General features: G+C 39.4%; 1 protein-coding gene across 1 annotated transcript in view; it reads left to right on the plus strand.

Moving 5' to 3' along the window:
* Nucleotides 1-17,302, plus strand: part of CSMD1 (CUB and Sushi multiple domains 1) — a 1,821,542-nt gene that overhangs the window by 1,379,817 nt on the left and 424,423 nt on the right. The window contains exon 11 of the mRNA XM_036838958.1: nucleotides 12,317-12,420. Within this exon, the coding sequence (XP_036694853.1) occupies nucleotides 12,317-12,420 (104 nt within the window). The remainder of the gene's footprint in view (nucleotides 1-12,316; nucleotides 12,421-17,302) is intronic.

Consider the following 17,302-nt stretch of genomic DNA (forward strand, 5'->3'; position numbering starts at 1 on the left):
TAACGACAAATAGCACAGCACACATGAAAGAGCTGGCACAGGACCAGGCCAACAGTGTCACTCACGGAACTATCTTTGTTGTTGTTGTTATTATTCCTTGGTCTTTTAGATTTCTCCTTTTTGAGTCACAGTGATGGCTTTTCTGATTGCACGTACTGGGGGGCCTGGCAGTGGGGTTAAATTCTTCCTTCTTCATGTGATCGACCAACACTGACTTTTTTTCTTTCATCTTTAAATATCTGACACCTGCTGAGTACTTATCCAGAAAAGGCCCAATTGTGTAGGCTTTTAAAGTCATTTTAAATGCTCCGTTTTACAGAGTTTTAAGTCATACAGACAGGCTCAACTACAAACCTTCCATCCCTGACATCTTTGATTAATTTTTCTTCACATGGAACAATTGTTTTGGAACAGAAGCCTGTGTAATGGGGTCTCTATAACCATGGTGGCAATTAGAGCCCCCTGGGACCTGAGGGTGTGGACACACACCCTGTGTGGTCAGTGCAGAGCTGACTCAGTGCCATGTGGGAGAGGATGTACATGTCAGTGTAAGGCAGTTTCCCCAAACTTCATTATGCAAAAGAATCACAGAGGGAGCACATTAAAATGCACCTTTCCTGCTCTCCATCCCCGAGAAATTCTGGTGTACTGGGTTCTTGGCAATGTCTAAGAATCTGCATTTTTAATAATAATTACTAATTAATAATCACACAGAAGTTATTGATGTAGTTGGTCTATGGACAGTGTTTTGAGAAATCTGCTACAAGATAATTTAAACTTTATGGATATGGTAGAGAGATAGTGCAGATTTTCAAGAAAAGAACAGTGTGTTCAAATTTGTTTAAAGAAAAAATTATAATGGATCGTTAAGGATGCATACGATGGGTAAATTGAGTGAAAGGAGAGTGAACAATTAGCAGACTGTTGACAAAGCCCAACCCAAGGCACGTGTTTGAATTAGAAGAAATAATTGGCACTCACTGAATGTGTAGTGTGTGTCATGTGCTATTTTAGGTGTTCTATGCATAGTCATTCCTTTATTCCCTACAATAATCCTATAGGTGATATTATTCTGCCTGTCACACAGATGAGGAAAGGGAAACATATAGAATTGAATTTACTTATGCAAATCATACAGCTAGTAGATTGCAAAGCCAACATTCAAAGCCAGATGAGGTTCAAGACCTGCAGTGACCACCAGTGTGTCTCTTACTACATCATTTGCTATACCTAGAATACATATTTTGTCAGAATCCCAATAAAATGACCATTCATCTGTGACCACAGAAATAAACTTTATGGTTCTCAATTAGCGTCCTTTGGTATGGGTAGCTATAGGCCAAACAGTGGGTAAGCAGTGTGCAGAATATTTTCGGAAATAAATGTGTACAGATCCAGGATGTTTGAGTAGATTTTCCCCTGCATGTTTGGTAGCTAGAACAAACTGTTGCCCAAGTTTTGCTCTAGCATAAAATGTCAGAAGGAATCCTTGTGTATCAAGATTAAAAGGAGTCTTTATTCTACTAATTTAAAAAGTGACATAACAAGAACAGTTCTTTTGTATTTTTTTTCAGTAAAACTAAGAAGTTGAACCACTGATGAAATCTTATGAGTTTAATGAATAAAATCTAATTCATGAATAAGTAGTTTACTAGTTAGCAGTTCTTAGGTCTGGAGTAGGTGAGGGTAAGTATGCCCATAAAATAACTCACTCTTACCCAACTTCTAAAATCCTCTAGCATGCAGGAATGTTACAAGATATTTGTGAGTAAAATTTTTGTCCCTTATTCAGGAGGGCATCAACCTGGTTTTGCTTTGTACACCTTCAGTGCTATTCTGGTTTACGCTAATGTGAGGCCATCAATCGTTGACTAGCGTAAGAGACTAAAGTTACACACTGTATATATGTGGTAGTCCCAGGTTCTTTATGTTAAATGGTACACAAGGGAAAGGTAGGCGTGCTGGTTCCGCAAATATTTATGCAGCACTTAATACGTAGCACATATTGTGCTGGACCCAGCAGTGAAAACAGAAAACAAAAATGACTCCTGTTTCCTTAGATTTTACATTCTAGTGAGAAAGACAGAAAATGGGCAGACACATGACAGATAGATAGATAGATACATACATACATACTAAATACATAGATAAAAAGATAGATGCATAGATACATAGATGGATACATAGATAGGTACATAGGCAGATGATGATGATTGATAGAAAAATCTCAGATAATGTTAAGAGACTTCAGGGGGAATAAAACTAGGGAATAACCATGACTGCTAGTGGATAGAGTAAGGATGATATTCACAGGGTCAAAGAAGACCCTTGAGAAAAAAGTACTCAAACTGGGACCCAGTCAGAGGGGCAGCCATGCCCAGGACGCGAGAGAGAACTTTCTAGTGAGAGGCAAACTAAGTACAGTCCAGGAGCTTAGAAGAGAACAATTCTGTCTTGTCCATCAAGGCAAAAATTTGGGGTCAAATAATAGATTACTCCTAAAAATCATAGTTTGAAGCATTAATTAATATTCATCATTAGCTATTTCTACTTGATCTGTTTTTTTCTTGATGGAAATTTGGATATTTCTAGAGATTTCCTGCTAAAATGGGAGAGACTTATAGACAGAACTGAAGATGAATAAAAAATGAGTGAATGAACCATGTAAAATGTTTGTGTAACTGCCACTTTGTAGGGCGTGATCTGGAGCAGGTCTGTAGGTCTTTCATTCCCCCGTCCCATACACTGAGAGTGTCAGTATTTTCCTGTCCTGTGCCTTCTCCTCTCTACACAGGTGTAGACCCCTCCATCTCCTGTACACCTCTAGACCCTGAGCTCTCCTAAGCTCCCTTCTTCAGGAGGCAGAGGTGGGTGGCAGCTGTAGTGGAGGCATGTGAATGGCCTCACCAAAGCAGCTATTGCTGGCATCCTTGACAGATAAGCTATCACATTAGAACCGGGTCCACTGATGTCCAGATGGCAGCTTCTCCCTGCAGGCTTACCGTGGGGTTCCGTGGCTGCCTCATTTCCACCTTTTGTATCATTACACATCACCCAACCGTGACCCTCAGGCCTGAATGCATTATCATTGCTTCACTGCAGGCTGTTACACAAGTCAAGACAGTAAATGTGTCAAAAAAGGTGATGGGGACCTCCAGGTCACGTGATTCTTTAGTCCATTTATTCCTTCTTGTGGGACCATGGACATTTATAAATCTGCCCATGAGAAAGACAAAAATTGAAATAAAACCATCCTCCGGTGCTGGGCTTCATATGCAATGTCGATACTGGTTTGCAGCAGTGATCAACCTCTACACCTGTTTCAAATTAGATTGCTAAAATAATGTATTCAGACAAACACTGAAATTTGAAAGAGTAGATTTTAAAAATAAATTATAATGGCTGTATCACTAACGAGCCACCTTGGGAGGCCACCTCTGAGATCCAGGGCTCAATCCCAGAAGTAAATATGTTGCCTCATTATTTGTTTAACTATATTACTTAATATGTAGAAGTTAATGTACATATTTTTATTTTTATCAACTCAACCCTTTCCTTTCTAGTCTATATAACTTTCTTTAGATCATTCTTTTCATATTTAAACAAAATGCCATTTAGGTAACTCTTTAAAATGAATCCTGTCGTTTGAAGTATCTTTCAGCCAAGTTGGAGATAAAGAGTGTGTTAGTAAAATACCAGAGACATTTAAAAATCTGCAAAATATTTTCTCTTCCTTCCCACATAAAGTAACCTCTTCACTGAATAAACACGGTAAAAAGGACATATTTTTTCTTTATATCTGAGACTCATAATCTTGTTGATCCATCATCTCTAAGGTTTTATTGTATCATAGAAAAACAAAACTAACTCTGATTTGCATTTCTTTAAATTCTTCTGTATTTGTGTATGGAACTCTTTTGGATTTCTTAGAGTTAAACCGTTCTATGTGATGATGTATTCCTATTTTTCTATGGTTGCTTTATTTTGTTTAAGTGGGGCCATAATCAGCCATTTTAAGGTCTGTTCTCAAAACTTTAATCAGTTGTAAAAAAAAAAAATGTGCCTTCCATTATTTCTTTAATTATTAATTCTGCACCCTTCATTGCAATTATTTTTCACAAACTTCAATATCTTCTGCTTTTATCTATAGATCTATAATTTTCTCTTGCAATCCTTTCATCTTTTAGGCCTTCAAATTTCCAGCTAAGTTGCTCCACATATCCTAGGTTGATAGATTTCAGTGTTCTGTAAATGTTAATTCTGCATTTTACCACATCTAATAGCTCTCTGATTTATTCTTTAGCGGTTATTGTATTGTGACTCTCAAATTCCCAGTCCCTCATTTTTAATAAATATGCTACTTTCTTTCATCCATCTGAGAATGTATTTCAGTAATTTTCCAAACAATGCTTGTGATTCTTTGGTTGCTTCATTTCAGGGATTAATGAAATTCTTTTGGAGATCTCACTGGTTTATTCTCTTACTTTACACGGTAAACCATTTTTAATGTTCCTCCATCACCGCCTTTGAGTTTGCTTACTTTCCCAGTGAGCTAGTTAGTCTTTGTTGTACTGTAAATGTTCTATGTCCCTGACAGTTTTATTGGCATTTTGATGATTTTTGCTTGAGGGATTTTCTTTATAATGTTAGTCTCTGTCATCTTCACCCAACACCCCACTTGCTTCTTTCCTTAGGTTTTTATGGATCTTACTTTAATCCTTGAGAATCCATAGTATCATATCTAAGTATTTTGCCAAGACAAGCTTCTTACGAGAAGCACAATTCTACTGATACAAAGAAGGAGGTGTGTAGATGGAAAAATTTATCTGGAAGTTAAAGGATAAAAAAAAAATTTTTTTTAAATAAAAGATAAAGGATTCCTTTCTGGATAAAATTGGAGTTAGGAATCGATGTGTCAGAAAGACGAGAGACAGGATTTTCCTTGGTTTTAAAGATTTGTGAGGTTTGAAATAACAGAATCCCTCAAGTTGGTGACGGAATGTGGCCTGGCCTGGTAGCAGTGAAGAGTTTGCTATGAAAGGTAGCGATAACGGTGGTGCTGAACACACCACCGCTAACCCAGTGCCTGCTGGACCCTTGCAAGATGCACACACTTGACCTGCATCCTCCCATTAATCCTCAACCCCCGTTGGGAAATGATGTCACTCTGGTTTTACAGATGAGGAGGCTGTAGGAGGGGGACGCAAGTCTTTCAGGCCCCCGCGGGGTGGGCAGCAGGGCTTGGATCCCCTCTCACTTCGGTGGGCTTGGACTTGCTCGCTCTGTGCGGCTTTCCAGCAACAGTGTGGGCCTGGAGGAGGGAGCAGGAGAAGCAGATTTGGGCCCTTTCCGTGCCTTGCACACGGCGTGCACCTGCATTCTTAGGAGTTTTGATCTCAGAGACAAAGGGTCCATGTAAGGGCAGCACAGAGAGAATTAAGGTAATTTATGTTTTAGTTACTGTTGAGAGAAGGGACTTGGCAGAAGCCTTCAGGATGGACATCAGCAAAGTTCTAGAAAACCATGTGGGAGGGTCCAGGATCTGGACACCAAGTTCCTCGTTTCTTGTGATGTGGTAACATGACCAAACGGCTGCCGATGGATAAATTACATGTTGTTCTGCCTGTTTGAGTGTTTTCTATTTTCTTCCACTGATTACCTGTTTAATTTGACTCTTGGTAGCACAGGTTAATAATATTGCAGCTACATTTGAAATAATATATGTCTCCTTTTTGTTAATGGTGCATTGAACTCTAGTTTTAAAAGACATTTAGAGTTTATATGGGGGGCTAGATATAAGTCAAGGCTACCCTAGAAATAATATATTTTTCCTAAATTGTTTCTTTCAAAGTACTATTCTCTCTAGGTTGGAACCAAATCTTGGTAATTTCATATTACATATCATTGGCCGTTTGTATATGTAATTTACAGATATGAAACATTATATGTATTTTTCTGTGGGAAACACCGATGTGCATTACCCAGGCTCTGTGGTACGTGCATTTGGACAGAACATCTCTTTATAATTAATTATACTTTTTCAGTTGTTTCATGGTTGGTCCTTAGAACCTCAGGCTAAAACACTTAAAATTTATTAACAATCATTTCATAATTTTTGGTTCATAAGAAAGTGTGAATTTTCCTTTCAGATGTGAGGTATAGAGTTACGTCCTTTTGGAGGAAATTCACAGTTTGAAAAGTCTTTCTTCTGAAAAATAATGTGAAATTGAATGGATCAGGTTATTAAGACTTCTTTTTATCAGTTTCTGTCCCCTTGTGGTCCAAGTCCTTATTCCCTACCCTGTTGATTTCAACCCTACTGTCATTCATTAAGGCATTTCTGAGTTAGCTTTTTCCAAGATGTAGGGGCTTTTTACTTATTTATTTTGTGCTGTTAGTTCTACATCTTGGAAAATTATAAAATCTTCCTCTTATTCTGTATCTCTTCCTACCATCACAATTTTGGGCAGAAACATGTCATCCAAAAAACCCCCTAATGTAGTTTAAAGATGACACTGAAACAAAAGGCACATAAGAAATAAAACTTCTGATGAGGAAGCCCAGTGATCCATATGGGGTGTCTCTGTGTGTGTGTGTGTGTGTGTGTGAGTGTGTGTGTGTGTGTGTGTGAGTGTGTGTGTGTGTGTGTGTATGAATTGATACATCTGGATTCCTCTGGCTTAATTGAGTCAGGTGAGATGGGCTCCTTATTTGAATGGGCCTATAGTGACTGGCTTTTTTTCCCCTAATGAATTGTGAATACGTAGTGTACTTCCATTTTGTTTTTCGGAACAATGTTTTCATATTTGTTTTAAATTAATACTTAAAAATTCAGTATTGTATCAATTCTACCACTCTGTCATTGTATATTTCTCTTTTTTCTATTTAGAAAATTGAGTATCTCAAAACAAAAATTAAAAAAAAGTTCTTCTGACAATATAACATTATTTTTTTAAAAAATTAATTAATTTATTTATTTTTGGCTGCACTGGGTCTCCGCTGCTGCGTGTGGGCTTTCTCTAGTTGTGGCAAGCGGGGGCTACTCTTTGTTGCGGTGTGCAGGCTTCTCATTGTGGTGGCTTCTCTTGTTGCGGAGCAAGGGCTCTAGGCGCCCAGGCTTCAGTAGTTGTGGCACGCGGGCTCAGTAGTTGTGGCTTGTGGGCTCTAGAGCACAGGCTCAGTAGTTGTGGCACACGGGCTTAGTTGCTCCGTGGCATGTGGGATCTTTCCAGACCAGGGATCGAACCCATGTCCCCTGCATTGGCAGGCGGATTCTTAACCACTGCGCCACCAGGGAAGTCCCAATATAACATTCTTAATTGCTAAGGCTCTTGCAGTTTTTACGTAATCACAATTAAATAGCTAAATTCTGTTTTCTTTTTCATACTTATCCCCTGCAAAATTGCCCAATTTCCCAAGTTATTTTTCTCTCATTTAAGATTGTGTGCTTTTTCCCCTTAACCTTTCTGTCCGAAAAATTAGCATCTTTGCACCATTAAAAAAATAAACAAAAATCTGAGAAGCAATTCTGCTAATTTGTACTACACTTTGAGCACAATCAATTTTTTTGGCTACTTTCTATTATGCAAGGATAATAGTTAACAGAATTTGGTTAGATGCTGAAGAAAAATAGTTGAATATCCACTAAAAATGTTTGTAAAGTGAACAAACCAATTTTGCACAAATTAAGGAGTCAAATTAGATGAGACCTCGGATTGGGCTGTTGTTTTTCCAGGTATCTAGCAATTGGCATCACTCTTTGAGGTACTCCTGGGGCAGGCTTCAGGACCCCCAGCACCTGGGTTCAGGCCACTGTTTAGATTTTTTAGCTCCTAGATGCCACCTTCTCTGGAAGATGTTCCTTATCTTCCGCATCTGAGGCTCCTTCCCTGGGCACCCCCCGCACCCTGAGGATGGCCTGTCCTGCACCTTCCTCTCGCTGGCCTGCGGTGTCTTTCACTGGACCACCTGTCATCACACAGCAGAGTCTTCCTAGAGATGCTTAATTACCAGAGACAAACTTGGCGTGTAGGAAATGACTGCCACATTGCTATAGTACTAAAGCATATTAGATTGGGATCAGAGAAAGAAAACAGGACTACAGTAGCTAAAACTTTCGAAGAAATACTTTAAAATGAGTAGTTTGTAAGAAAGAAGGAAGTTTGAAAATAGAATCAAGTTTTATAACCTCTACTCTTATCTTCTTCATCTGTATTTGAACGTGTGGGAAACAATCTAAAAACTACATCGAGACTCAGGATTTCCCAGTTTGAGATCTAAACCTCTCACTAATAACTGCAGGATAAGGCCCTCATCTTCCCTGGCTTTCATTTTCCTCCTGTGAAAACAGAGGTGTCAGAATATCAAGTAATTTTAAGTCTGCTTAGATTCTATATTCCACATTTGGTCACACTGAACTGTTGACCCTCCTCATCCTCTAGTAAGAAAATATAAGCAAATGTAATTTAACTCCATTACTTCCCTGCCACCATATGTACTTTATGTATAAAAGAATATTATTCAGCCATAAAAAGGGATGAATCCCGCCACAACACGGATGGAACTGGAGGGCATTATACTAAGTGAAATAAGTCAAAGACAGAGACAGACAAATACCGTCTCATCTCTCTTACATGTGGAATCTAAAAAACAGAACAAACAAGCTGTAGATACAGAGAATAGATTGGTGGTTGCCAGAAGCAGTGGGTAGGGAAAGGAGAAATGGTTCAAAATTTTGGGGTCTTTTTAGTTTAAATAGGAAAAAAGAACATATTACAAAATACCAAGAATGTATTTTAAAAATTACACCAGAGTCTAGACTGAACAGCATCTTTTTCTCACAGTTCTGAGATTCTGTTTGGAAGTTGAAAAAGTAAAGGATTTCATCAGTTGTCATTAAGAAACCTTAATCTGTATGTTTTGTGTTTATCATACTACCCCCTGTGAGTCTTAAGCTTTTAGAATTCTAGAACTTTGTCCTTCTTTCATTTTCCTTCCTATTTGATTTGTTGTCATTAAGGAATATTTGTCTGGAAAAGTTAAAACTTCTATAATTACTTTGTGTTTATCATGATACCCCTTGTAACTCTAAGTTTTTTGAAGGCTAGAACTTGGTCCATCTTCTCTTTGGACCTGGGCAGAGTAGGTATTCAGTACATCCTGAAAGATGAGTCAGTTGTCCTCAGCAGATGGAGGGCGTAGCACCTGCCCTCAGGGCACGTACCATGAAGGAGGTGAGGCAGAGGGTACAGGCAAACCAGCAAGAAATTTCAAAAAGTGCAACATCATGAAGGGAATAGGCTGGATGTTGACAAAGAGACTGACGTCTCGGACAGAATGGGCAGGGGAGAGACACCATCAAGAACAGACTTCATGCAGAGACTTGAAGGATGTGGAGCAGCATCTACAAGGCCAGCTGCAGGGACCAGTCAAGACACAGAAGAGCACGTGTGTGTGTGTGCACGTGCGCGCACATGTGGAGCTAAAGGGACCATTGAGACTAAATACCACTGAATCATTCACACTTTAAAACATAAGGCAGGGGCTTCCCTGGTGGCGCAGTGGTTGAGAATCTGCCTGCCGATGCAGGGGACACGGGTTCGAGCCCTGGTCTGGGAAGATCCCGCATGCCGCGGAGCAACTGGGCCCGTGCGACACAGCTACTGAGCCTGCGTGTCTGGAGCCTGTGCTCCACAACAAGAGAGCCCGTGATAGTGAGAGGCCCGCGGACCGTGATGAAGAGTGGCCCCCACTCGCCGCAACTAGAGAAAGCCCTCACACAGAAACGAAGACCCAACACAGCCAAAAATAAATAAATAAATAAATAAATAAATAAATAAATAAATAAATTCATTAAAAAAAAACAACAACAAAACATAAAGCAAAACTATTCACTATACCCATGACATGGATGCGACCTAAGTGTCCATCAATGGATGAATGGATAAAGAAGATGTGATGTATATATATGTAATGGAATATCATTCAGCCTTAATAACGAAGGAGATCCTACCATTTGCAACAACTTGGATGCACCAAGAAGACATTATATTAAGTGAGACAAGACAGACACAGAAAGGAAGAAACTGCATGATCTCACTTATGTGTGGAATCTAAAAAAGTCAAATACAAAGAAGCAGAGAGCCGAACAGTGGTGACCAGGGATGAGAAGGTGGGGAAATGGAGAGATGTTGGTCAAAGGGCACAAAGTTACAATTATGAAGAATGGATAAATCTGAAGATCTAATGGGCAGCATGGTGACTATAGTTAATAATACAGTATTGATTACTAGAAATTTGCTAAGAGAATGGATTTAAGGTGCTTTCACTATATACACAAAGGGTGACTGTGTGAGGAGACAGGTTAATTAGCTTGACTGTAGTAATCATTTCACTATGTATATGTACATCAAATCATCATGCTGTACTCCTTATATACAGTTTTTATTAAAAAATGAATTCTCCGATGAACGTCACTTGTCACTGAGAAATGACAGCAACTTTCATTCCAGATGTGTATTTCTGTTTTACTACCAGGTATATTTATAGAGTGCCATATTTTCTGACAAACTAAAGGTTCTTTACACAAGATTGGGTCTACCTTTTCTCTTTTTATGGGGCATTAATAGCATAAAGATCGTCCTTTGACTATCAGAGGCGGATTATTGAGTCTGAACCCTGACAGAAACCTCTCCAACACCCTTTGCTTTGGCTTGAAAGAATTGCAAAATGGTTATTTTTACACCCATAATGAAAACACATTTATGAAGTGAGACCCCCTATTTGTGACTCATTACAAATCTGCCAGCTGTGACCCTCAGGCCTGAATGGTTTATCATTGCTTCACTGCAGGCTGTTACCCAAGTCAAGACAGAGTAAATGTGTCAAAAAAGGTGATGGGAACCTCCAGGTTGCATGATTCTTTAGTCCTTTTATTCTTTCTTGTACTACCATGGACATTTATAAATCGGCCCATGGGAAACACAGAAATTGAAATAAAACCATCCTTGGGTGTTGGGCTTCATATGCTTCATATGCTTCATATGTTGATACTGGTCTGCAACAGTCATGAACCTCTACACCTGTTTCAAATTAGATTGCTAAAATAACGTATTCAGACAAATGCTGAAATTTGAAAGAGTAGATTTTTTAAATAAATCATAACAGCTATACCACTAATTTTAGTAAGAATTTCCAATAGCAGAATTAATGCATCCCATATTAGCACTGCTTGGGAAAGCACCTGGTTAGAGCCTGCTCAGTATTGCACACATCAAATTGGATATTAGTCAGAAGCCTGCCTTCCCCTGGTACCGCTTAAGTCTTTCTTTCAGGTTTAATGAACAGGTATTTTACGTTTTTCACAGGATTCCAGAGTTTCAAATTTACTCTGAAGTAGATCCCATTAAAATGTGTTTCTAATATTATGGTTTCTGTACTTCCTGTTCCCTCTCTCTCCCCCTCTGTCATTTGTCTACCTATCTCATCTATCCATCATATCTATCTATCCATCCATCTGTCTCTTTCATCTGTCTGTGATAGCCTCTCCCTCTCTCTCTTCTTCATGTTACAGATATCTATTATCATCTATATATATATTTCTCCTTGTCACCTAGGGTTCAAACCTAACTTTGTGACACCTCAGACTCTCTTCCCCCTTTATCACAATATTGGTCAGCAAAGGAAGCATTACTTTTATGAGAAGAAAGAAGTTCATAGTATTCTAATATATCCATGTGTCAGACACAAACTGGTCGTGTATAAATGGTGTTGACCACCCAGACAAAGTGTTCTTTATTAAAAAAAAAAAAGAAAAAAAAAGACAAGGGTTTGCAAAATTAAATGTAGAGGACAACTTTCTAGCCTCAGAGGTCTTTTTCATATGTTAATATTGGAACATATGTGAAATCTGCAGACATCACACTAAAAATATCTCTTCCGTGGTGTTCTAGGTATCCTCAAAATATATCTCATTAACTGTAGTCCCCATTTATTTTTCTTATACTGATTTACGTTTTGGTCATTCCGAACACTATGTGACAATAAATATTTGATTTAAAGTGTCAATACAATATGGGTTAATTTCATTTTTAGAGCTGATGATAAATATCTTTGGAATAATAGCAATTTTGAATTCCATAAAATTCTATAATCGAGGGCTCTCATATACAATCATTATTTTTAAAAGCAACTTTAAATCATTTGAAGTAACAATGAAATTATGGAGCAAAATTAATACTACAACTGGATATTTGCATTATGTGAGGTCCAGAAAGTTCCTGTTATGCTAAGTAATTCTCTCTTGTGTTTGATTTAGGTCATCAAGCTTGCCTTTGAAGAGTTTGAGCTGGAAAGAGGCTACGACACCCTAACCGTGGGCGATGCTGGGAAAGTGGGTGATACAAGAACCGTCTTGTATGTGTAAGTGTATCTTTCCTTGTTTCTTCTTTCCCAGAACAGGAAGTTATCTGTGCAAACACGGATGTGTCCTTGAGATCCTGGTGCAGACTTTCCATTCCCACTCAGAAGTTTAATAAATGCCACGTATGGCTAAATTAGTAGTTTCTAAATCTGATTTCAGATGAGGACTAATTCAGGATTGCATTCTATCTGTGGCAATGTTTTTTATTTTAAATCATTGAAAAATATGGCAAAAGATTAGACTATATGGAAAAGCAGAAAGTAGAGGCGATGAGTTTCTCAACTCAGCTGCTCCCTGTCCGCCCCTCTCTTTCTATTTATTATATTGTCAGTGTTCGGGGAAGGACAAGTATCTTCTAGAATAAGGCCATATGTCTTCTGAAAGCCTTGCGCTCTGTAAAGCTGCATACTAAAAGTAGCAGAGAGCGTGAGGAGAACAGTGTGGTAGCGCCCTTTATATCTGTGGACCTCCGTACCCAGAGTCCTGACAAATACAGTAGCGGCCCCACCGTGAACGTCAGCACACAGATCCCTACACTGGTCCATTGGCAACTGGACTCATGGGAGAGTCTGCACCACTTCGCCCTGGACACCGTCAGCCTCTTCCAGATGCAGGGCCGTGAGGATAGTCTGGACAGTTTTTTTTTTCTGTTTTTAAATATTTATTTACTTATGTATTTTGGCTTCTCCGGGTCTTAGTCGCGGCACGCGGGATCTTCGTTGCGGCGTGCAGGATCTTTAGTTGCTGCATACGGACTTCTTAGTTGAGGCTGAGGAGTAAATATACCCCCGGGTCATGGTTTTAATATTGATAGGACAGTTTTTAGGAGACTTGTTCTAGCAACATTAAAACCATGACCCGGGGGTATCTTCACTCCTCAGTGTTTTCAGTGCAGAAGGAAATGTCTGCAGCCTCTTCCTCTGCGTTCACACCTTGCACAGACAGCTTCCTGTAGGGGCTCCCGAAACTGCTTTCACTAATGGAAGTCATTCTGCAGGATTTTCACCTTCTTTCTCTTAGTCTGCTTATACATGGCTGAGATTTTCTCTTTATTTGTGAGAAAGCTTGCCCTGGACAACTTCAAAGTATTATTCTGCTAGGGAAAAACAACAACAGCAACAAGAGGTGTGGCCGTTATACCCACTCATTCTCTTACTTAGCAGTTACTTATGAGGTAGTTCACATTGTAAAAAGTTCTGCAGTGAACATCTGTCTGTGCCTTTAAAATTAATGGACCCGCACTCTGATGGCATCGGGGACATTCTCTTTTCCTTTATTGTATCTTGGACGTAGTTCCCTATCAGTATATATCTTTATCTCATGTTTTATAGCTACTACTAATAATAATTAAAATCATGTTACTGGCCCATAACTTATGATAATAATTATACTAGTAGCAGTAGTAATCTCATAGCATTTATTGAGTACCTCTTATATACCATGCAGTGTGCTAGATGCCTAATACATATTATCTTGTTTGGTCTTCACCTTAATTCTGTGAGTTAGGGGTTAATACTGTCTTCATCATATAAATGATGAAACTGAGGCTTAGATAGATTTACCCCAATTCACAAACCTAGCGTCTGTTCTAGCAGGAGTTCAGACTCCGTGATCCTCCTCCAGTGTCTGTATTCCTTATCATTACATGTGGATGTGCCATGTTTTTTGACTGATTCTCATTGATAGACTTTGACTTTTCTCCATCCCCCTGTAATCTTGCATTTCTAAGCAGCTACGCAGTAAACTACTTTGTACAAATTGTCATACTTGTTTCATATGCCTTCAAGAAGATTTCCAGCAGAGGAATTTCAGGAGTAAGGAGCATCTTCATTTACATCATTAGGCTTTTCCAGTAATCCCCCCAAAAGTTTATATCAGTTTTCTCTTCCACCACAGTATGTAAAGGTCCCTGTTTCCCCACACTCTTACCAAATGGTTATTCTTTTTTTGCCCAATTACTAGCTTTAAATTGCATTTATTTATAAAAATACGGATTCCTGCAGGGTGGGGACAGATATCTGTATTGTTTGCAATCTTCCATGCCAATTGTGTGCACACAGCCTGGCATTGGTCTGGAGCGGTACTTGTAGACACTGATACAGTGGATTAGCAGTGAGGCCAGGATGCCAAAGGTGGAATTTCTGGCTCTAGCTTTGCTCTTAACTATCTGTGACCCCCTCTGTATCTCTGTTTTTATGGCTATGAAATATGTATAATAAACTTTTCCTGCCTGTGCTAAGGAGCAGAATGAAATAATGCATGTGAATGCACTGGAGAGCCAAGAAATACAAACCACACATGAAATAGCTTTATTATTACCATAATGTCTAATTTAAGAAGGGATATCATTAAAACAAATGAGAGAAATTTTCAAATAAATGCAAAATGTAAAACATAAATGTAGAAAAGCAGTGCCATATAAAATCCCGTAGGTCACTGTTAAAGATGTGAAGTCATACACCCATTTTTTAATGCTATTTGTTGTTAAGGGAGCAATAGCAAACTATGTATCACCTTGACATAAGTGTTATTAGAACCTCCTCTCAATAGCTCAGATCTATAAAGGAAAAACTAAACAGTCAACCGAATCAAAGTGAGATGCCCTTTGGGAAACATAATGTAACAAAGATCAGTTGGGCAGTTAATCATCTTCAGTAGAGAAAAGCAAAGCCACTGACATATTTCCTTAGTATACAGAATTACAGAAAAAGAAAAAATGAGAGAATCACAGTTGGTGTCTTTGGATAAACAGGCAGTTTTAGAGAATACGGCAACAAATATTTTTGAGTACTTATATGTCAGACGTGAGTCTCAGCATGGAGTTTAAAATCTAATTGGAGAAATGGCAGATGAGCTGAGATGGTTATATACCAGACAGTGTATAGAATCATTGACTGTCATGATATATATTTCAGATAAAATGTGAGTTAAGAAGGTTCTTTATGAGTAGCTGATATTTACTACCTCAAGCTCAATAATTTTATAGGTTCCCCTTTTTAGGGGGCCTGTGGAATTCTATTCAGATCTTAATTTTCAGGAGAAATTCAGAGAGTGAGATAGCCTAACTGGCTCATCCTAAATATGCTTTTAAAAATTCTAATTTCTGTTAATGGCTTTTTATTTTCTTAACTTTCTTGGCGCAAAAAGAGAACAACTGAATGTTAGGGAGACTCTTTCAATAGCCGAGTCTTCCCAAGAGATGGATGAATTTATTCAGGTTACTTTTACAGAATGACAGACTTAAAACAAAATTAACTAACTCACTTAGCAAATCTCTATTGAGATCTCTCCAAGAATATATGTTGGTAATCTTCTCAAGTTTAATTTGCAGAAAAACTGCCTCCAGAGACATTGCTCTTCACGACTTTCCTCTGGCCTTTGCAGTTACTAGCAGTGGGTGACCAGGACATGGCATTAATTTCAGGATGTCCTGGGGATTGCAGGCACCGGTGGCAGGTTTTAAGTGCCCATCTCTGTAAGGGATGAATAGTCAGTATCAGGGAAATCTGTGAGCGAGTAGTATTGCCTCTGCCTGACTACACTTGTCTATTAACCAATAAGGATACTAGTTGTTTCCTATGGCTGGTTGATCCACTGTTCTTAAATTGCTTCTTGGGCTTAGAAGTGGCTCCGGCCCTCATATGGTAGCCCTCCACCTACCTCTGATATTGTCTGCGGGTGCTGAACGAAGGGGCATCATTCTTTTTTCATTAAAAACTACACAACAGCCATAACAAAGCAGACACTGAAAACTGATGTGTGTGTCTATGTATTCTTCGGACATTATCAGAGGAGTTGATCACAGTACATCTCAATGCTTTGGAGAAAGCTTGAGCAATTTATGTTAGGAATAAGAACATAAAGGTAGCTACCTAGACGTTCTCTAGGCAAAAACCCATTTTTCAAAATTAGAAAGCAAGTGCACTCCTTAGATTCTTAGAATTCTGGAACCACATGATCAAAACTCTTTTTCCTCATATAATCGTTCTCATAATGACATTGCCTGTGAGCACGGACACATATGAGAGTGCAGATCAGACTCAAATCCTAAAAGCTCTATTCTTGAAGTGAAGTTCATCCATTGCTAGGTTTCCCTCCTTTGTCTCTTTATAGGGAAACATTCTTCCTTGATTCTTTGAAGAAACATTTATTGAAATTCAGACATTACAGGACTCAGAGGTGGGTAACAGTAGGCTTTGAGGGGATGGTCCACAAGTGGAGAAGGCAGAGGCTTCCTGACCTTCATTATCACGCTGGGGAGGGTTAGCAGAGGCTGCCGCTCTCCGGACGCTCCATGGTGCCCAAGTTCTCTATTCCAGCAGCCCTGTCAGAGGAGAGATAGCCGGGCCACTGGACACACGCATTTTAGGTTTGGGATTCCATCTGTTCTGGGGTGTCTGGGAAAGCAAACTGACCTGGGGCCTTGGGGGCACATGGACGTGGTCTCCGGGGAACCTTCCTGCAGAGGAGAAGAAGCCATAGGTCCCAAGGAAGCGCAGCCCAACGGCAGCACCTGCGGGAGCTGCGGGGAGACTAGTTCCAGCTGATTTGGAGTCCAGACAGCCTGAGTCATTTTCCAGCTGTTCTGCCACTTACATCCCCAGTGTTGACTCAAGGTGGCAGTTTTCTCTAAGGAGCCAGGAAATGCATGCCTTGCTTGCTACACTGTTAACCTGGAGAGCTAAGGGTCTCTCTTCCACGATTCATCAGTCCAAAGCATTTAAAGTGTGTATTTTGTGTTTTTGATATTGAATTAACCTCAAAGGTGCAGTCATTATCTTTTGGGGGGCTTAGTGCATTTAAAACAGTAAGGGGTACGCAAGACCTCCAGGGCAGCAAGACCAGCTCCCCATCTCATGCCAACTTTGCAACTCGGAAGCA

This window comes from Balaenoptera musculus, chromosome 21, assembly GCF_009873245.2.
Source record: "Balaenoptera musculus isolate JJ_BM4_2016_0621 chromosome 21, mBalMus1.pri.v3, whole genome shotgun sequence".
In the NCBI taxonomy this organism is placed as follows: Eukaryota; Metazoa; Chordata; class Mammalia; order Artiodactyla; family Balaenopteridae; genus Balaenoptera; species Balaenoptera musculus.